Genomic DNA, 22,326 nt, shown 5'->3' on the forward strand with positions numbered 1-22,326 from the left:
TGTCTGCACAAGTAAGAATCTGTGTGTACCTATGCACATACAGTGTGTGTAACTAGAGCTGAAACATGTCTTAGTGTGTAAAGGCAAATTTGACACATTCACAGTCCTGGCTCATTAGACCTCACAACAAGTGATGCTAAAGGAAGCAATACAGGATACAGGCCTGGAATGTAAAGATTTAAAGAAGAGCATGGCTAATGGCACAGGGTATGCTGAGAAGTGCCCACCTCCAGCACGAGAAAGGTTGATATGGAATAGAGAGCAATTAGGCATGTAATCAGAGGAAATATTTATTAGTGGATTTGAGGTCCACAGCTGCAAAATTCAACTGCAGAAGTGTGATCTGTGGACTGTATAATAGTGTGCGGAATATGTAACCAGGCAATGCTTGAATATGTATTTGTGGGACTTCTCCTAATCTCTAAGAATGCAAATATATTAAAATGTAATGATAATTTATTTAAAATCTGTGTGTATTTCTGGCATTACCATTGCTGTCAGCTGAATGTCTAGGCAATGTGAGTAAAGTTAATCTAAAAAAGTATTTACTTAACCATCTTCACTACTGGTTTTAAACCATTTGTTCTAGAAAACTGGTCACCACCTCAAAACTAGTGACCATGAAATATGGTCATTATTGTCAGACATAATGTCAGACATTAAAACATTTGTTTTCTTTGACAAGATGTTTTAAAACCCTCTTGGATACTGCAAAGCTCAGGCTTTCACTACACTATAATTAAAGCCAAAAAAGAGTGCTTTGAACAAAGGCTTTCTAATTGGGGGGGGAAAAAAAAAAAAAAAAAAAAAAAAAAAAAAAAAAAAAAAAAAAAAAAAAAAAAACCACCACCACACAACACCAGAAACAATTAAAAGCTTTGATTAATAACTATCCTGAGATCAATCAGATTCCATTTGGAACGCCCTCATGTCTGTTTAGTAGGTGCCACCATATACACACATATAAACCTACAGTATATTACTCTAACATATTCCTTAAGTGTGAAGACCACCCAAATGCATTCTCTTTTTACCTGCTATCGTTGCTTTTAATCTCTGATAACATTAAATTGTGCCATATTTGAGTCAGCTTTATGGGAACAAAGCAAGAACAGGATACATTTCTGTCAAAAGCATTCAAATTACCTCATTTTGTTGCAGAAATAAACCATCCCCTAACCAACAGAAGCAAATTTTAGTGATCATTAGCAATTAACTGCACCATTATCAAGTAATTAAATATACTAGTCAGTGAAATAACTAACTTTTAATTTTCTACATGTAAGATATTTCTACATGGTAAGATGAACCAGATTTTTGGTTCATCTGTTTTGAATTGTTATGGAAATTCTGGAACAATGAAAAGTCGGTGCAGTTCTGCAAAACAGGCTGCTGTCCTAAAGTGTTGTTATCATTAAAAAGTGATCTTCAACTCAAAGTGAGCAGAGGTAGCTCGATTCCCTCTTACTGACATAGGAAGCTGTTCTGAAAGATCTAAACACAGGTCTTCAAGATACAACAACTTTGCTGAGCAGTTGAAACCTTTCCAAAGGGGAAAATGTATTAAAGATTTGACAGGCTAAGAATCTGCAGTCTACAGAACAACTGTAGGTGGTACAATGAAATGCTGCACTATGTTTTGTAGTGTAGGAGGCATGTTACAATCACACATTCATTCTTTATACTTACTCTTCCTTTTTTTTATCATCTTTTTTGTCATCTTTTTTGTCATCTTTTTTGTCATCTTTCTTTTCCTCTTTCTTTTCCTCTTTCTTTTCCTCTTTCTTTTCCTCTTTCTTTTCCTCTTTAACCTCTTTCTTTTCTTCCTTTTTGCTGTACAACATAATGCAAGGCTTAGCAATATTACCAATACCGAGCAGTTCAGGGAGAGGGTGGAGGTTTGGGAAACAAGACTAGACTCTGGACAGAGTAGGACAGGGATCCAACTGGAAAAAAGAGTTTACAGGCTGAGACCTCTCACCCTGACACAACCACACTATCACATCAGCTGGCTGATTCTCTGCATTAATTGCCCACACCTTCTTGACCTTCTCAGACATCAGTGTACCAGGCCAATTTTAAGTAAATCGATTGACTCTTAGGAACCCAGGCATTTAAAAAGAAACTTTTTAAATGATGACAGAATGTGAAATTGCTTAACAAACTCTCAATGTTCTTTGCACAGCCAAAACCTCAATGTGACTGTCTGAAACTTTCACAGTAATTAAAAAAAATGAGGATGAATCTCCTCCCCTGGTTCTTTAAAACCAGCAAAACTTTAATTAATTAGTTGCCTCTTGGGATCTGAATTGCCCCATTCTTAGGTTTGTCTGAACAGAAGAGAATTGAAATACATTAACTTATGCAGACAGGCCCACAAATACTTTTCAAAGTCTAAATCAAAGTCTGCATATTTCTATCACTGTTCACTGCATACAGATTTTCCTTTTGAATACAAGTTATGCAAACCAAACCAAAAAGTTGCTTTAGGAGCAGGAAGATCTCTTTTGTAGCATCATTCAAAATGTACAGTTTAAACTTGCCTATGATGGAATTATTTGGAAGAAAAAATACCCAAGAGTCTTCTAGAATAATTTTGGCACAATCAGAAGATGTACTGATTAATTTTAATTTTTTTTGTTTTCATCTGGAAAGCAATCTTAAAAACTACTATCATTATGCATAAGAACAGATCTGCTGCGGAATACTAAAGAGCAGATATGTCTTCAGATTGCTGTTGTCTAAGACAAGCAACAAACATTGATGTTGGGTGATTTTAAATGACAGGAGCTCTTCACATTGTTGAATACATCTCTCTTTGGTGTAAAACTGTGAAATAGCTCATCAATTATATAAAACAGACTCAAAAAGACAGCTTCTGTCAGACATTCTGTGGCAATACCACCCTTATTATGGTGTCTGTCACTGTCTCAAACAACACTACCTGCTGAACTGAAACACACACTTTTAAACGATGGACATATAAACGGGTTTTGGTGCCTTCATCTGTATCCCCTTCTCATTTGACAACCTGGAATCTTTGGGACACTTAATTTGCAAAAAGGGACCAGTGTGTTAAAAGAGGAAAACCACTATTAGAAAATTAATACATTAATCTCATTTAAATGCATCAATTGGTAATGCATTAAAATCAGCCAGCTGAACTACAGAAGGTAGGGACTAAATGCTTAGCCAAATTCACTCCTTGAGAGGAAGGGGTGACTTCAGACAAAAAGAACTTCACAGGGAGCACAAAGGATGCTTTTCATACTAAGAAAACTAGACCTTTCTCTATAATAAAACTATACTCTTAGGAAAGGCTTAGGAAGAACTAAGGAGCTTATACTACAAATGTTACAAGGCTGGATAGGGAAAAAGAGAAGGTGCTGGTAGTAAAAAGGTCTTTGTAGGTTAACAGTACTTACTCTTCATTGGTGTTGTTGCTAAAGTTGACATTGAACCTGGCCAAGGGCCAGTGACTGCAAGCAAGTTAAATAAAACATATTAAAGAGTGTAAAGGCTGCTGGTATTTCACGCACGTGTTTACAGACAGGATAGACTGACTCACGAGCTTCTCACATATGCACTGATAAGATTAGCGAGGTCCATTCTGACTGTTGTGATAAGCCCCTTTGCATAACTGCTTCAAGGCACCAGCTCCTTTCTGTCATGTGCCTGGCATACACATTTGTGACCACATCTGATGTCTGAAGCCTGTTCTTAGGCGTATTAGTGCATGGCAAGATGCACCTCACTATTTTTAGCCCTGTACTCATTGGGCTACTAATTGAAGCTTTCTTCAATCCTTTCAAGTCCTCTTCACAGATGCAGTGTCAAGGCTTGCGGATAAGTAATGAGCACACCTACCACTGCTGCAGAATTAAGCCCTCATAATACAACAACTGAGTTACTGTCAACCAGCAACAGCTCAAAACTGAGAAGGCAAGGATGGGTGCTCTCAAATTCACTTCAAATAGCCTTATACAGGCCCATAATCAATGTTGTTCTCTCTGCATTCCACCTGCAGCTGCTACATATCCAGATACCTGAGAAATCAGGCAACAGTCTGGCTAATTCAATAAAATGTGCTCTTGAGATGAATTTCTAAGAAGCAGATCAAGTGAAGATAATAAGGCTGTGCTGGACGACAACAAATCAAAGTAACCTGCATAATGCACAGACTTTCGAAGTTTTTTGCTTTAATCTGAATTGCTTGCTGAGATTTTTGAAACTAATTACTGCCTTACCTACCAATATTTAATTATGCAAAAAAATATAGGAGTCTCTGCTTCAAAACCTAATGCCAAACAGAAAGTCAGCTTTTGTCTTGAGACTTCATTTTCCCATTTTAACTGGAGTTAAATTTAAAACACCCTATCACAGATTTATAAAGTAATAACAATTAAGCAAGTCAAAGAACTGTAAACACATAAAGGTTTCTCTTTCTTTTTATAGGAAAAAAATTAAGACTCAACCTGCCTTCCATACCAGATTGCTTATGTGCTAATAAGTGAAGTCAGCATCCAAATGCTTTTGTCATTTCTGCACCAGAAACTTTCTGTAATGTTATCAGATGGACTTCTGAGTAGATATAACAAAGCAATGACAAATTTTGCACAACTGCTTCTTTACACTTGCAGATAATGCACTTTAAGATCCTGCAAAACCAAAAGTAGAAACATCCTAGATTTTTGAAATAGAAATTGTATTCTCCTCAATAGAAAGCAGTTTAGCAACATCAAGTTACATATGAGAAAATTCCAATTCTGAGAAATCATTCTGCCTGAAGCAGCACGATCAAAATCCTTTACTTCAAGATCTTGCTCACAGTGTATTTGAGGAGGAAAGAGAAAGCCTGTTCGAAGTGCAATATTTTAGTTATGTGAAGACTCCTAGGCAGCATTAAATACTCTGCTCATCTCCCACGCTATGCTCCTTATCCTCTTCTTAAAATACAATTTACATCCTACTAATCAAGAAAACATGATAACCTCAGCCATCTTCACCTGAAGTACAAACATGTCTTCTTACCCGTTTGCTCCCCCGAGCCGCTCTCGGGCACTCAGGAAGGAGCGGATGTTGCTTTGCCTGGTGGACACCTCTACGAGCTCCGGCCCTCTGATCCGTTCCAAGAAGGAATCAGGCCTTTGGTCTTCACGGTGCGAGTGTCTTGTGGCCCATGACCTTACAGATAGGACAAATCGTGACAGCCTGCATGGAACACACATACACAAAATCCACTGAGGTAACTTAAAACATCTCCACAAACATCAGGCCAGGAGGATTTTTCTCCACATCTCCACCTACCATGAAATTCAACTTGATGGAGTAACTGTGTGAACCCAATCCCTTGCCACAATTTCACAGATCACCTTGTGCAGTGGATCAGGAAAATACCTCACACATCAGTTCCTATTCTAATGTATCACCACTGCAGGAGCAGCACAATATTCTTGCTGAGTAGGGGCCTTTACATCTCAAAGTGAGATATTCAGTGAAGTCCAACAGATGCAGTTTTCTTAGATCCTTGAGAATTTCCCTTCAAGAGTCAGGTTATGTTACTGTAATATTTAAATTGCTAGGCATTCATGTTTACATCACAAACTTCCTTGTATATTCAGAGAAGACATAACTGTAGCTACACACACATGTAATTCAAACTATCCTGAAAAAGGATAAAGGAAACTATAAAAAAAGATTGAAAAGGAAGTTCTCAAGTATGAATTTATATATTTATGTGCATTGTGTTTACACAAAACACACATTTATAATCTTTTTTCATCCAAACTCAACTTCTTGCAGACTTTGTCACCTAAATCTGGTGGTGTCATTATCTGAAAACCAAGCAGGGAAATACAAGTTTATTGTCCCCTATCCAAAAGGCTGAAGTTTAAACAATACTTTTTAAATGACCCTAGTTTTATAAATATTTTTTTCTTTGCTCTTTGAAATACACTGTGCTTAAGGAGACTGTGGTCTGTGCTGTGTGTAACAATGGTATCTGAAGGCAGAGCTCTGCAGTCTCAGACACAAAGCAGGCACAATAAGGTTTTGAAGCTCCACTTCAGGTTTAAATTTAAAGTCCCAGTAATATAAACAAGACAATGGCTGGCTTCAATTTTGCTGACTAGGGCTCCAAATCTATTACAAACATAACTGGATTCTAAAAACTGAGAGAAATTCTTGCACTCAAAACACAAAGACCACCTGTTCCCTCCCTCTTCAGAGCCATCTACCAAAAGGAAACAATCATTATGTTTTATTTGACAGGAAACAAACACTGCATCAGTTATCAGCTGGAACCAAACACCCATTTATTTTTGAGTCTGGCCTCACCTCATGCATTTCCCCAGCATTCAATGTATTTTCAGACACAGTTATGTAAAGATAATTTATTTTTATATTTGACAAATTTCTTTAGGTTTATTCAGCCTCTCTCAGATTTTAAAACTTTTATTAGCAATAAGTAAGTGATGAATCAAGGTCAAATGCAACTTCTGTTACTTCTTATAGACATTCTTCACCTGGACTCCATCCATTTTCTTTGGAAAGCGACGGCTCTTCAAATTCTTTGCCTCCAAACTGTCACCAGTCTCTTTCAGCAAATAAAACTTAATACTGGAAATTATACGAGTTAGTATGTTACCTTGCCATTGCTCCCCTGCCAGTGAAGGAGCTCGCCTGGGATTCAGGTACATGTCCTCCCTCCACAGAAATGACTCCCTGCAGTTCCGAAGATGCATCCTCGCGTAGTGAATGGGTTCTGCAAAAACATTTTTTTTTTTTTTAAAGGAATTCCATGCAGCCCTCAATAGACTTTCTCCCATCTGGTTCTCTCCACCACTGCATCAGGAAGCAGTCCAGTAAATTGTCTCCTCCCTAATAATACAGCATATATTTGATAACTGTATTGTCAAGCCGGTGCTCCTATTCTTTTGGAGCCATCCAATATGAACTGAAGTCAGTGGAGGCTCTGCCATACATTCCAGAAAGCTCAAAAGCTAAAAACTATTTATTAGCACTTCAAAAAATTAGCATTTGAGAAAAGCATATTAAATCTTAGCCTCGTCTTCCAGTAATGGAGTTTTGAAATTGACTTCACTGGAACCTGGACTCTATGAGAGTTCACTCCAGATTTTTTTAATAGTACTCCTTGTCTTTCTCTGTGTTTTCCAGTCTTTAGTATTCATTTTCACAAGACTTTGTTACATCCATTAAGGATCACTTTTTCCCCCCTTTGCAATGCAAACAATAACTCTCACATGGGTCTGTTAATCTGTATTGCCAGGAAAACACTGACTAAAATGATACTTGCAGTATCTTCATAAGAGCTGGCAACAGCATTCTGAATGCCCACAAGAGGATAATTAGCAGCTCAATTTAATGTGCACTAACAGCTGACAAACTAACAAAGAATTTAAATTTTATTAGTTCTGTCCAAAGAACAATGCTAAATAGATCCTGATGGTCCCAGGATTCTCAAGTTGTTAACTGTTTTCAACTTCTCTTCCAATAACAAAACACGATTTCATACAACCTAGCTGAATAAACACCATTTGAATAACCTAGTTTATGTTGCCAGTGCTGAGAATATTCTGGTTGCCAAAGTCAACATCCTTCCAAGGGACAATGAAGAAACTTATAGAACCAGCATTCATCACAGATTGCCAGATACACAGAGCCCACATTCAGCCCAAGAACTCTCTTGAGCTGAGCGCTGGGAGAATAGTAGAGTTTGCCCACTTGGGGGTATTTTTTGTATTTCCTGGAGAAATTGCCTGCAGACTTGCTGGAGAAAGGATACTGGACTAGTTAAGTGTTTCAGACTGCACTACCATGGCTGGTTTTAAGTACTTTTATTCCCGTTTACCAAGAAATATACCTTTTGTGTGATGTCAGCAATAAATTCTAATATTGTTAATGGCAGTGCCTAGTAAGTATCTAAGTTCCCATTGTAGCCAATGGCCATCTCAGGGCTTGATTCAGCTCCTCCAGAATAGGAGTCCGGTACAATTTGGAACACCTCAGAATGCTTTATTGGACCTCTCCAGAGCACACGGGTCTCTCCTCATATCCACAAGTGCCAGCTAAATGCTTCAAATACTCTATTGGTATCTCAAATAGCATTAGATGCCTATTTAAGGCAACTAAATACCCTTCATCATCAAGAGAGCCAAAGGAGCCTGAAGAGATACTGAATTTGAGGGTAAGCTGAGCAGTTCCCTGGGTGCTGTGGACCATCAGTACTGACTACATCTCCACTCAGGACAGCAGGAACTGAGGCACCCCACTCACATACAGACTGAAATCCAGATGTCTATAGGGCACAGCTGAACCTTAATTTCAACTTTAGATAGCCAGCCAAGCTAATGCGCCTCTTCTGTTTGAGCTGTTTCTCTAAAGAGGCTGAGTTTTAAAAATGGAGATTCGTTTGGTATTTTTTAGGGGTTTTTGGTTTTTGTTTTAACAAAATGAACCAACTTTATTACACACTACAGAGTAAGAATATGGGCACATGAATCACTGCAGCATAAAGGAGCACAGCATTTTAAAGATCAGTAGCAGCTTTCTGTCACCTGTTGCAGTGAATGCTTTTCCTTGGTAACACTTCATTTCACAGCAGAAAAGTGCTTAAGCACACCCTTAGCATTAAGCATAAATTTAACACCCACTGACTTTAATGAGAACTAAGTAATGTGTTTAATTGCTTTGTTGAACCATAGCCAACAGGAGCTGGAGGAAGGTAAAGGCAAATAAAAAATGCTGTTACTCTAGCAAATGTGCTTTTTTCCCCAATGTCTATAGTTGCGTACTTTGATACAAGATAGAGAAGAGCTAAAATCCTGGATGGTTTCTATCTTTTGGTACAGACATTTTCTAAAGCAAATCTGAATTTAAGAAAAAAAAAAAAAACAAAATTTTTGAATGGCATTATAAAGATATTGTATATACTTAGCAGCAATCATTTCAACAATCCAAAAGTCTTAAATATGAGATCTCTTTTACAAAGCAAGACTGTATCTTCTTACCCATCTATGAATTCTTGCAATTAATGCTGATAATATCAAACTTTCCTTTAAAAAAATTCCTCTTCAAGACCACCACCGTCATGATGATAAAGGGCAATTCATATTTCAGACCCTCAATCTGTCAAAGTCATTGCCTCTGAAATTGCAGATGACTGCAGGGATTTAGTTCTACATCTAAACCTTTATAACCCCACTCTCACAACCGTGCTAGTTATTCCATTCTGTGAGCTACCAATCACTGACATCTGCTACAAATAGGGCATTTTAAAAAAAGGAAAGGAAGAGGCTCATTTCGATCTGTGTTTTCACTTTTTCTAACACAGCACTGTTAATGGAGAGAAAGGGACAGGGCTCTTTTAAATCTCCCTGAGGAGACCATGGGGTAGCGTAATTACGACGAGCAAGCCTTACCGTGCAGAACAAATCAGATCTATTTTCACTACTGTAGGTACATCTATGTGACAGAAGGTATCATGTAAGCAAAGCAAGAAGAAAAAGAATAAAGGACCAAATCAAATAGAGCATCCATAGCAGCTGCTAGGCACATGCAATCCAAAAACCACCATAATGCAGGGAGTCCCATCAGCCCATCAGGACCCTGGCTGCTCTAGTCTGGGTGCGCATTTGAACAGCAAGAGACAGCCTGACAAGGTCCACGTAGAGGAGGTGGCTGGCTGTAACAAACCAAAGCAGAAGACTTTTTCCAATCTTTACAGATGCTATGGGTCATCAGGAATCTTTCTGCAGGCCCAGCAGGCTTCACCCATTCTACAGGAATGACTGGTACTGTGCAATAAGTAAGTGCAAGCTCACTGGCACATTTCAAACAGCCACTTTAGAACTATCAAAACTAGAGAAAGGTGAATGTAAAGAAACTATTACAATTCCTCTGTACTGAGACACTCTAAAAATCCAGTACAAAAATGCTGATATTCTTTACACATTACAAATTTTCCCTATGACAGGAACCACGCAATTTGCAGAGGCTGCTTTTAAAAAAACCTTCCCAAGGTTTTTCACCACACAGCGCTGGAAGGATCCTTTTTTCCCACCAAATCCTACATACTCTGTTGGAAGCAGAGACCCTGCTATCTGTGTGGTGACTTGAGAAAGAGGTTTCTCTTTAATGAGTTAGTGTTATTACCAGTGATATGACAATGGGCTTTTTCCTGAGGTAATATAGCTCCTGCTTCCAAAACTGCAAGCCATGACAAGCTCCCTGTGTCTATCGCTTCTGTACTTTGGATAGATGTTGTCAAGTCTGTTAAATGCACTGGGCCAATAATATCACGACACAATATTCCCCCAATTCTAGCTCCCATTCCCAGAGCTACAGGAATTCCACAAATTAGGAAGCAATCTGTCCTCTTGACTGTGATTAAAGGAAAATATTACCTGATATAGCCATTTTCAATCCTTTCTATATCTTCATCAGCAGTTCTGACCGAGAAGCTGTGCATACCAGGATAGGAGTGCTGGGTGTTGATTTTTGCCATTTTGCTTTACATATCAACATCTAAATGACGGCTGAAATGGGAAAAAAAAATTATGAAGGCTGCAAAAGGGATGTGCTCAGTACTTAAAAAGAGTTTTTTGTTAAAACAGTGGAACAGCAAAAAGAAAATCCAGCCATTTGAAGTACAGTCCGTGATACTTCCACACACACAATGTGTTTCTTGATTTGCAGTAGACAGAAAAAAAAAGTGTTAGTAAAGATCCATCGTAACCAAAGACAAAGGGTTACATGACACCATATTCTCACAGACTCTGGGCTTTATGGACTACCTACACTGTCACACCTATTATCCATAGTGAAATCGCATTTAAAATCTCATTAAAAGAAGGTTAGTTAGAAGGTCAAACAAAAAAAAAGCCAGGTAATGTATGTGCTAGGACAACCTACATTGACACCCCTGTGCTAATTTTATCTATTTTATGATGAAGCTTTTTATTCCAAAAATCCATATTAACCAAGCAGATAATTAATGACACTTATCCCCTAGCTTAATGTAGGCCATGCTGTAATTCTGTATTATTAAAACTCTGCACTAAACACACACTAGGGGGTTTTATTATAATGCTTCAAAACAGTCTCTGTTAAGATATTTAGCAGCTCATCACAAGTTTTAAAAGAATTTATCTGAATTCCTTTCCAGATTTGACCTTCAGTGCCTCTCCAAATTCATATCATATCTACCACTTACAAAATGAGTTTTAAGACTCAAGACAAATGAAGGACTGAAAGACTTGCAGTAAAAGCTTTGAACTTTTAAAAAAGGGGGGGGAAAGGGTTTTGAAATGCTACTCAGGAACCTTTTTTGTTTGAAATATGACTAGAATGAAATTCTCTCAGGATCAATCAACTCCCTCATACTAGGTATTGTCTATTTTTTCACCTGTAATCCTCTGTCTCACTGACCACACAGGATCTACCTTCAACATCAAATTAAATACAGATCTTTCAGAAACTAACTTTGTGACCTGAATTATTCCTGAAGCAAAGCTCACTATCCATGATTAGAACATTATGCACCCACTCTCTTAAAAAACAGATACCTGACTTACCCTCCACTCAATTCCCCGACAATTAAAGAAAATAATATACAACTTCTAAAATTATTTCATATATTTTAAAGTGGGTTTTTTTTAATCCAGAAATGAAGAAATCTCTCTAGAAACAGCCTTAGGCACTACCTAATATTCAAAAATTTTATTAGCATTCCCCATTACTAATTTTGCCTCAGTGTAAATCAGTTAATGTCCATGTCTCACCTTAAACTGAGCCTTGTTCATGCTGATTAATTGAAGTTTTACAGGGGAAAAATTGGGCATTTTTATTACATATTGATATAAAAAAAATTAATGCTTTCAACCCACTCTCAGATTGGAATGTTCACTCAGAAGAATTAACTTTAAAGTGCAGATAATTTATGTTAAAAACATAACTCAGAGTTTTAAAAGCTTGATGGTGGGAAGAACTATTCATAAGCTAAGTAAAAAGCATTAATCTTTTTTCTAAAGATGTAATTTCAGAGCAAATTTAATACTGAGTTAAGTTTTTGACACTTAAGAGTTACACTTATCAGTTCTGGTGATTCACAATTGGATTGATTGCTACCTACAGCAGTTCTTAAAAACCAGGGTCACCTGGTTCATAATCTCCAACAACGTAAGCAACTCTGTTAAAAAAATAAAACTGTTAGAACAATAAAAGCATGAGAAAATGGAATTTTTCTGAAGTTTTGAGATGATGTAGATAATTTGCTAGGAACACCATGGATTCCCTCACTGAGAAGACACACTGATTCTGAAACTGGAGATTCGTGAACAATGCCTCTCCATGTTTCAAACGCCGGAGGTGTGGCACCTGGATTTCCAGAAACATTTGTGCATCAGCTCCCAAAAATTTGGTCAAAAAACTTTAAGTACAGTATTTCTGTAAACTTAAAACTGAAATGGCTGAAAGTGGATATTACTAATCTGAATTAAACACTTTTAATAGATACATGAATTAGATATTCCAGACCTACTGCAAGGCTTGAGTGTGCCAGTGGAGCACTGAATACAGGAAATCTTATTTAGTCTTTCAAAAGCTATGCCACTAAAGAAGAAAAAAAAAGCAATAGCATATGAAGCCAAACACTATTTTGGATTAAAAAAACTGAGAAGTCAGAAAGCAAGAAGAGGACTAAATAGTCACCTACACCACTGCAGAAGTTCAATACCAGTATTCCTCCAGGCTCCGTAAGAAAACCTGCTGTTAATGACGCTGATGGAAAGAAGGAGTGGAGATACAATAATATCTCAGGACAGCAAAAAATTGTATAGGCAAGAGAAACAAAAGGAGTGCAGTGAACCTCATGGTGGCCAACATCAACTACAGCAATTTCACAATCTGATGATAAGTGACGTGCAATGCAGGCAAATGAAAACCCATGAATACAGGGGGAAAGCATGGCAACTACTACCCTACATGCTTCCAAATGAACTGTATGCTCTCAGAAAGGGAACCTGACATGGTAGTTTTGGATTAAATATTAGGAAGAAATTCTTCACTATGACGGTGTTGAAACATGTTGCCTGAAGAAGCTGTGGATGAAATATCTCTGCAAGTGTTCTAGGCCAGGTTGGATGAGGCTTTGAGCAACCTGGTCTAGTTGAAGAGGAGTTGGAACTACATGGTCCTTATGGTCCCCTCCAACCCAGAGCAATTTATGAACTCACGACATAGGAACAGCTCAGTGAAACAGCGTCCTCACTGCGGGGCAGGCTTGCTGACACAACAGCTGACAATGTATACATGGAACATGTTAATGACACAAAAACTACTAAAACTGCTCCATGAAACAACAGTGCAGACTTACCTGGAACACTCTCTTAAGTCCTTCTCTTAAACAAAAAGATAAAGCAGAGTAACAGCATGGTGAGAATGATTAAAGACATGGAAAAGGGAGAGAAAGGAAAATGAAGCCTGCTCACCCTAGAAAGGGGAAGACTGAAAAGTCATAAAATAAGAATATGTAGGTAAAATTTCAGCTCATTTCAGATCCCTTACAATCTTTTCAGCTGTAAAATTCACATTCAATATACAGTGTGGTCTGAATCATATTCTGCACTATAACAGAGGAAAAGAGGAGGGGGGAAATTTCACAGAAATACAACTCTACTATTAAGCAATAAAATACATTAATATATTTAATGGAAAGAGGTAGGAAGAGTGCTCAGCTGTTGTAGAGACTGAACACAGGGCTGATAGAAATAAGCGGTGAGGTGATTTGGGTATAGTGCAAGTGCTGAGATCCCCTGAAGCAACATGGTTTGGCACAGCATAAAGCCCATAAAGTTCTGACAAATTACTAGCTATTGATTTAATGAAGAAGAAATATTTGCTCCTTCCAGGCCTCTAAGATCCCTAATGATAAATATTTTTAACAGTCTTAGGTAGGAGATTGGCATTTCAACATTGGATCCAAAATATGGCAAGTAACCAACTAAGGAGCAGCATAAGAGGAGTCAGCCAGCAGAAAAGTCCTGAAGAGTAATGAGGCTCTGCAAACACCTTCTGCAGGGCCACAAAGAGACAGCTCCAACCAACTGGGACCCGCAATCCTAAAACTGCCACTAGACTCTGGTTCTCACAAGGCAGTTTTAGGAAGTGATAGAGCTCAGCTTCATATTTAAAACCACAATTGTTACAGTAGAGTGGTGGGCTGGCTTGGGCTGGCTGCCAGATGCCCACCCAGCTGCTATTGTACTTTCCATCCTCAGCAGCCCAGCGGGAGAAAGTATGATGAGAAAGCTGATCATGGGTCAAGAGAAAAAACAGGAAAAAAAAGGACATTGAGAGACCAATTGTCATCACAGGCAAAATGGGCTTCAACTGCGGAAAATTCAATTTAGTGCAAATTAAAATAGAGTTGGATGGTGAGAAACAAAGACAAAACCCTCTACACCGTCTACCACTCATTTTTTCCCAGATTCAACTTTACCCCTGCATTTCCATCTCCTTCACCTTCTCTACCCTACCCAGCAGCACAGGGGCTGGGAAATGGGAGGCTGCAGTCAGTCCATAATGTTTCCTCCTTGCCACTCCTTCCTTCCTCCTCACACTGTGCCCCTGATCCAGTGTGGGTCCTTACTGCAGGCTGCAGCCCTTCACAAACAGCTGTAATGTGGGTCCACTCCACAGGCTGCAGTCCTGCAGGATAAGCCTGCTCCAGCGCGAACCGGTTCCTCCACGGACCACAGCTCTTGTCAGGAGAACCTGTTCCTGCACAGGCTCCTCTTCACTGGCTGCGGTCTGCTTCATAGCCCCCTCCAAGAGCTGCAGGCTTCCTCCCGCTCCAGTGCCCACAACACCACCTCTGCTCCTTCTTCTCTGACCTTGCTTTCTGCAGAGATGGTTTTCATCCTTTTTTTCCCCTCAGTCCCCACACATGGCCTTTGCGGCATCCTATTTTTCTTAAGTGTTTTCTCTCTAAAGTGCCACCACCTTCGCCACAGGGGCTGAGTTGGAGCTGCTGGAGCTGTCTGCGTCCAGCATGGGCAGCCCTGGCTGCTGCTCACATCAGGCCCCACGGCCCCTGGGCTCTGCACCCACCCCACACTGGCACCTGCCTTTAATAAATAGTATCTCCTACCTAGGGACTACACACTCTGCTCTCAATATTTAAAACTAATAATTACACTGAGGGTAAAACTCGAATACCTAAAGGCTGACAAGTCTGGTAAATCCACATTAGGCACTTAGAACAGGTATTTAGCTCACAAGTGATTTAACAAGAGAAACAGACAGACACATAGTCCTCTGAGCCTCAATCGAGTTACCCAGCAAAATAAACCTCAAATTCCTCCTAGCTCTTGAAAGATTGGCATCTTTACCAATGCCTTAAGCAGAATTTTAACATACCCTCTCACCTATTTTTTTTCTGCCTTGCTTCCAAATGTACTTATCTAAATGAGCTTGATAATTCCACACTCAAGAATACTGCTTTTCTGTGCCTAAATCACTGAGACTAAAACTACAGCTAAACGAGACAGATGTATTATTCTACTAAAAATGTAACAAACTACATGCATCAGTGATAGCACTCCCTACTTGAAATGCAAATGGTCAGGCTCTTCTATCCTCTTCCTTCTGGATTCAATAGCAACTGAGGTTTTCTGTCAAACTATTTTAAAGGCAGTGTTTGCTATAAAAGAAGTATTTTTAACAAGACAATTTTTAATTTGACAACAAATATGAGTTCAAGTAACATTTGAAAATTTTGGATTCACGTAAGTATTTCCTAATTTTGAAAATAAGGTTCTACTTATCTCTTTAGAATTACATCATTAAAGACCTAGAGCTACAAAGGCTGTAGTATCTAAATTTTAGGAGCTCTGTCATCCAGTGGGTTTCCTGAAGTAGGAATGCAGAAATGCAGGTAAACAGGAATAGGGCACTAAGAAGGAAGGTATATATGGGAAATGACTGAAACTAAACTGGGATACTGAGAATAACTGGGCTTCTAATTCCAGGCCAAAGGAAGTGGCACTCAGTTCACAGCCATAACTCCCCTCTTTCTCCAGTCGATTCACCTGTTTGCAGCAAATTGCATTGTGCTGAGCGGCTGCACCTCAAAAATGAGAAACCTTTCAAATCTGCTTCAAATTAAGCAAGACAAAACCTCCTTTTTCCAGAGCCCTCTACCAGTAGGTTATGGGATACAAATAACTTTGTCATGGGTTTTCAGTGCTCTGAGAACACCTATGGCAGCAGGAGTTTCTATTTTCAGCACCCACTGCAATCTGGACACAGTTAAGGCCTCTGAGCAGCTTTGGGCCTTTCAGACAATTTTGCACTTTCTCAGCAGGAAAAAAACCCCTCCAACACACAGGTGCACACTTTGATATTACAAATATAACAAATTTAGGAAGTTGGTAGCTATCTGCTAAGCTATCAAAGTGAGCTCTGCAGCCTATCAAATATCTGTGAAGGATCTTTGAATTGCTGTAGTTTCCCTCTCAAGAGCACTGAGAGTTCATGTTTGGACTACTCCAGCAGTTCCCTTTAGGGCAGAATATGTCAACCCAACCTAACTTAATTCAAAATCGTTAACCAACCAAGAATTAATACACCCGATACAAAGTAAATGTAGTTGTTTATCAAGTAATAATGACAGACCAAGCTAATTATACCACCACTTAGTATTCTTAAAGCTGATTTGTTTAGAGTAAAAGGACTACAGAAAGAAAATATGGCAGAATTCAAGAAAGAGCTTTTCAGGGTGGAATATATATCACCACCACAAAGTAAAAGATGACTACATATGATTTTATAATGCATCCTATGCGTTTGTGTAGATGTTAAAATACTGTTGTTCTTGAAGCTTTCAGCCTTTTATTTATTACTATGGAAGCAGTGATAAGCTGCATAGGATCACTAACATCATTTTAGTTAAGACATGTTCCAAATCCTCACACAGCCTCTCAGGCTCAACCCTGATAAGTCTTTGGGATTTATTCTGGGATCTGACCTCCACCTACATGATCCTTGTTATATCACTTGCTAATAGTTGTAGCTCAGCTGTGCATTATGTATCGTGTGTGTGTTCCGTGTGACAGGCTGCAGCTCCAGTGATTCAACTAGTAATGGCAATGAATGGACACTAAAGAAAGACTGGACACTGGAACTTTTAAATAACAACATGATTTGAAGACAAAGCACAGCCTTTTCTTCAATTATTTGGAGGTTTGTAAATTCACATGTGGATTGGACTCTGGCACACTCTTATGGAAATCAGCTTTGTATGAAGGCTGTTAGATCAAGCTCAGGGAGTTCAAGGAACTATCAGCAGTACCAATTTACCCTCATGAATTCATTACAATTTAAATCAATAATTCTTAAATTCTAGGACCTCTTTTAAAAGCACACTTTTCAAAATTTATTACTGTCTGCTACATCATATTGCATTTTCTACAGTCTATGAGCACTGACACCTCCTGAGAATGCACATAATTTATATACACAGACTAGTAGCCTCAGTACCGACCAAGGATGTCAAATACTCTACCTTTCACAGGTACTTTAGATGTGCACGCACTTCACAAAGCACTGCATTATTCATGTATCTATAATTTATAGGTTTTGAATGAAATGCACATGATTACCTTTGATCTATTTGATGGCTGAATCTCTGCACCTTGTAGTACCAAAATAACCATTTAAATAAACTGAATTATTTGGACCGAGTTCCCCTTCTGTAACTATGAACTATTAGCAATATAGTTCAATTCTCTAAATTAAAGTTTTCTGCAGACCATTTTCTACAGATGAATTCATTTTAGACTGGAAACTTTTCAGGAGAAATTAGCTGTGGATATTGAATTTAACATTGTAAATTAAAACAGAGTAAATTAAAAATTACAGCTGACTAGACAAGTAAGTCACATCACGTTGTTTCTGTTGCCAGTATGGGTTAACATGGCGCAGGTACCCATGTTTCTATACAGCAGATAAGCTTTGTGCAAGGCTTCTATAGCCACTGTCTAAAATTCACCGGTTCTGCCAATGTCTCCTGTCAGTGCATTCAAGTATCCAGGTAACTCTTAGAAGAGAACATAGCAGGGGCATGAACACAGCAGGTGAATACTCCTGAATGTGTGCCAACAAATTAAACATGTCTGTTTGCACGTGTGCACGTGCATACACGTGAAAGTCAGTTTAAATTCACTCCCTGCCAACTTTACGTAAACTATCGGAGCCATCCCATTTGGCTGAGGAAGGGAAACACAAGAGCTAAATCGTGTCACGTTTCACAAGCCGTAAGGAGGCATCCTACCGGAGAGGATTTAAGAGATGCTAATGAAAAGAGATGGCGACGTTGGAGAAGGCTTCAGGACAACGTGCTGAACCAAAATCACTGAGCTTGGGTGCAAATTGGATGACAAAGGCTGGCATACACAGAAGGCAAAACTGAGACATGCTAATATGGAACGATGATGTATAATTTTTTAAAGCTGTTGAGTTCTTCCCGCAAGTCATTCACTGCTTGTTTACCATGATTATCCTTGCTGATTCAACATCCCAAATGCCATTTTCATTTGCAAGGTGTATTTTTCTAATCAGATGGTTTTAGCACGCATACTCAAAGAAGACAACATGAAAAATACAAAAGGAAAAAAACCAAAGACTGTGCTGAGTGCAGACACACGGTTATGCTATTTCAAAATCTGTAACATCTGAAACTACAGACGTAGTTTTACTCAGTTTTAAAAATGAAAATTACAGATTTTAAATACATCAATCCTTTAACTATTTGTTTTGAATGCAGCAACTACAAATCTAGCAAACAAAATATAGTTAAACAGGTAGATCAACATGTACCAACATTTACATTTAACATCATTTCTTCAGAGATCTAAAGTAATGTCCATGTCATTTTTCCTTATCTTCTTCAGGCTTTTCCTCTCGGCAGATGAGGGAACCTTGCACTAGAGAAAGATACTGATTATAGTTATTATTGCATCTCGTACATTCTTAGGCAGAATACGGCCTGGATTACACTACAGGACTTTTGCAAAAGATGCCATATTTGTAGAACCCAGGTCAATTTATTGGAAGCACCAGGCATCCCTGGAAAATTATGCCCTTTCACTGCTTGTAGTATTTGCTAGCATTGTTTATACAGGGTTTGACAGCCTCATGTTTGCACCACAGGCACTATATAGTGGAGAAGTTAAGAAACACATGGGTCAAGCCAGTAAAATTAAGCATCAGCCAACAGGAGTGAAATCCCCTCAGCCCCACTTCTGTTCAGATTTGTGCCCTGAATCAAATTTAATTGTAAGCGCACAGATCTCTGCATCAATTGATCAAATTAACACCTTTCTTTAAAATTAAATAAATAAAGGTTCCGTTCCCAATTTAAGCTTTTGAGCTAAGGCTTGGAATTGAAGTCCGCTGCAGGACATGATGCTACCCTCACTGGCATGACAGAGAGGGAGGCTTACTGCCTCCTGCTTCAGACTCACCTGCCTACGCTCTCCCCCGCAGCATCCGAACTCTGGCGCTCGCTCCGTCCGTCCGTCCGTCGGTCCGCCTGCCTGGATGCGGTGCTCCGGGGCTGCGGGCAGCGCTGCCTTTGGCCGGCCCGGACTCGCCGGGAGCCGCGGCAGCGCAGCCCGCCCGGCCCGGCGGGGGCGGCGGGGCAGGGCAGGGCCCGCCGAGCCGCCCCTCAGCGCGGCGCGGGCGGATTACGGCCGCAGCCCGAGCGCCTAAGCCCGGCTCACCGGGAAAAGCCGCTCGAAGGGCTTTGCGATCCTGTTAAGTTCTCGGAGAGGATCAAGACGTCAAAGGGGCTCGGAGGCGCCCCGGCACATTTCGTGCCACGCCGAGGAAAGTTGGGAGCCCGCCTGGGCAGGCCAGGGCAGGGCAGGGCCGGCCCGGAGCCGCCGGCGGAGCGAGGATCCGCAGCCCCGGGCGGCGACGCGAGAAGCGGCGGGGCCGTGCGGGGCTGCGGCGGCCTCACGCCCCGGTGCCCGCGGCAGCCGCTGTCCCCCGGGCGGGGCGGAGCCGCGTCCGAGCGGGCGCTCAGCCCTGCTGGCCGGGCGGGAGCCGCGGCCCCAGCGCCCCTGGGCCGGGCAGGGTCCGGCCGCCGCCCTCCGCCTCCGGCTGCGCATCAGCCGGCACCCCGGCCCGGCCCGGCCCGGCCCGGCCCGGCGGGACAGCCCGTGCAGAGCGGGGAGGCTCGGCGGCGTTCCCTCGGCCGCCCTCCCCTCGCACACGCCGCCCGCAGCTCCTTCGTCTGCCGCTGGCCGAGGGGCCGGAGGCAGCGGGGATGCTCAGGAAGGCGGGTAGGGACGTGCCGCTGCCAGCTCGAACCGCGTCCCTCTCGGCAGCCGTCGGGGAATGCATTTCCCGGGCCTCTGGCTCCGCCGTCCCTGCGTCCTGCCCGAGGGGCACGGCGAGGGGATAGTACCCCACAGCCGCTCCCAGCGCTGCTGCTGGGGCCGACACCCTCGCCATCGTGAGAGGCGCTTCTCCTCGCGGAGCCGATGAATAGGGTTCTTCGGCGCTCTGGCCCTCGCTCCCTAACCTTCTTGAGGGTGCTGACCCTCATTTTTCCTGTGCAGAAGCTCCCTCAAGGCTTTCACATTCCCCCGAAGTCCACCTGTTCAGTTCTGATTCTGCTTTTCACAGGGTTCAGAAGAGCTGGAAACGAAGAGTGTGTATGATTCATAAAATGATTCTTCAGCTGGAAAATGTCAGCAGAAGCCATGTCATTCCTTACTGAAAGGCTGCTGCACTTTGCTGCATGTCAATTGAGCTAGATAGAACACAACGGAACATTAGAAATGCATTCTAAGTGCTCGGGTTATTTTACATAAGAAGATGAACCGTATCGCACAAAAAGGACTGAGAGGAAAAGACCATGGCTAAAACTCTCTTAAAACCCCATCAGAAACTCGAAATGTCTGTCTCCTATAGGGGTCACACCAGTCTTCAGAACAACAGGGTTTTTGAGGATCAGAATCGAAACCCTAGGCAGAAAAGCAGAAAGGAGAAAGCATGTCAAGAGTGTCCTTTCCCATGTCCTTTCCTGCTAAGTTGACCCCTCCGGAGTGCTCCAGGCAGCCTTTTGGAAGCACTGGGACCGCAGCTAACCAGCCGATTGTGCACCAGGTGTCAGGCTGCTGTTGTCCCTCCCAAGGCTCGAGCACTGGTTGCCCTTCCCAGGTGTTACATGTAGATTCATGCCCCTTGCAGGTCCTGGCTTCTTCCTTGGACGAGGTCTGGTTGTACATCTTGCCCTTCTGTTCTGGTTGCTACATGAAGGAAGCCTGTGAATGGAACACAGGAAAAAACTGTGGAGACTCCCAGAAAGTCCCAGATCTGGACAGTAAGGGGATCAGGCTGAATGAACAAAAATGAATGTCCACATCCATAGTGGCATCACTTTCCAAAGTCTGTCACTGCATTCAGTGGTACTGGTGCAAGAAATTCTGGAGAAAAGACTGTGTTAAAGTTGTAATACATCTTCACAGTATCTCAAAACCAGTTGCCTAGGAATTGAAGATGACAGGAAAAAAAATTGTTTTCCTTTTCCATTTTCTGAATTGTTACGTATAAAGTAAAACACACTTATTCAGGGAGCAAATATTGCTTCTTTCCAACATTTTCATAATTTCCATGAAATTTTCTTTACAAGTTTAGTTCTTGCTTCATTTGTACAATCATTAAGCCAGTCCCCTGAGAACCATTGGCAAGTAGGTTGAACCTGCTAACAGCTGCAAGATATCATCCATCAAAATTATTATGTTCATCAAGGCACTACTGATGATTTATTTCCGTGGCCTAAAGTTATTGGTCTTAGATAGACACCTGTTTAAAACAAAATCATGAATTACCATGTCTAATTTCAACAAAGTATTTTTCAGTTTTATATGCAAACTATGGATTAATTTTGTGCCACTGTGCCTGCAATTAAGAAAAGCCTCCATAAATAATTTGTCACTGGAAATTATAATTAATAAGAAAAGGAAAATCTGGAGTTCCAGGTGGACTTCAATGATGCTTGTGGGTCCCTTCCCGCTCAGGATATTTTATGATTCTGTATAATGATATCCAAGGAGTGAGAAGAGCATCCTTTCACTGCAGTAAAATGCAAGTTCTCAGTTGCTCTAAACTGATATAGGTCCCAGATAATCAATGGAGTTGAACTTATTTACAATACCTTTGGCTTTGTCTACACACCTCCATTTTGAGGAGCACTGACATTATTCTGATAGTTCTCTCAAGACTGTTGTGCTCTGC

The 22,326-nt window shown here is 40.7% G+C and overlaps 1 protein-coding gene across 2 annotated transcripts in view; it reads right to left on the bottom strand.

Annotated features, from left to right (window-relative positions):
- The window catches only part of CNGA3 (cyclic nucleotide gated channel subunit alpha 3), a 28,080-nt gene extending 8,467 nt beyond the window's left edge, over positions 1 to 19,613 (bottom strand). The window contains exons 1-6 of one of the 2 annotated variants that reach the window (XM_058419485.1): positions 19,545 to 19,613; positions 10,425 to 10,556; positions 6,647 to 6,763; positions 5,032 to 5,211; positions 3,426 to 3,479; positions 1,690 to 1,833 (exon numbers count right to left, since the gene is read on the bottom strand). In XM_058419485.1, coding sequence (XP_058275468.1) covers positions 1,690 to 1,833; positions 3,426 to 3,479; positions 5,032 to 5,211; positions 6,647 to 6,763; positions 10,425 to 10,525 — 596 coding nt within the window. In that variant the 5' untranslated portion in view covers positions 10,526 to 10,556; positions 19,545 to 19,613. The remainder of the gene's footprint in view (positions 1 to 1,689; positions 1,834 to 3,425; positions 3,480 to 5,031; positions 5,212 to 6,646; positions 6,764 to 10,424; positions 10,557 to 19,544) is intronic. The other variant, XM_040056882.2, reaches the window with a different exon arrangement.
- Positions 19,614 to 22,326: the final 2,713 nt, after the last annotated feature.

Source organism: Hirundo rustica, chromosome 2 (genome assembly GCF_015227805.2).
Source record: "Hirundo rustica isolate bHirRus1 chromosome 2, bHirRus1.pri.v3, whole genome shotgun sequence".
In the NCBI taxonomy this organism is placed as follows: domain Eukaryota; kingdom Metazoa; phylum Chordata; class Aves; order Passeriformes; family Hirundinidae; genus Hirundo; species Hirundo rustica.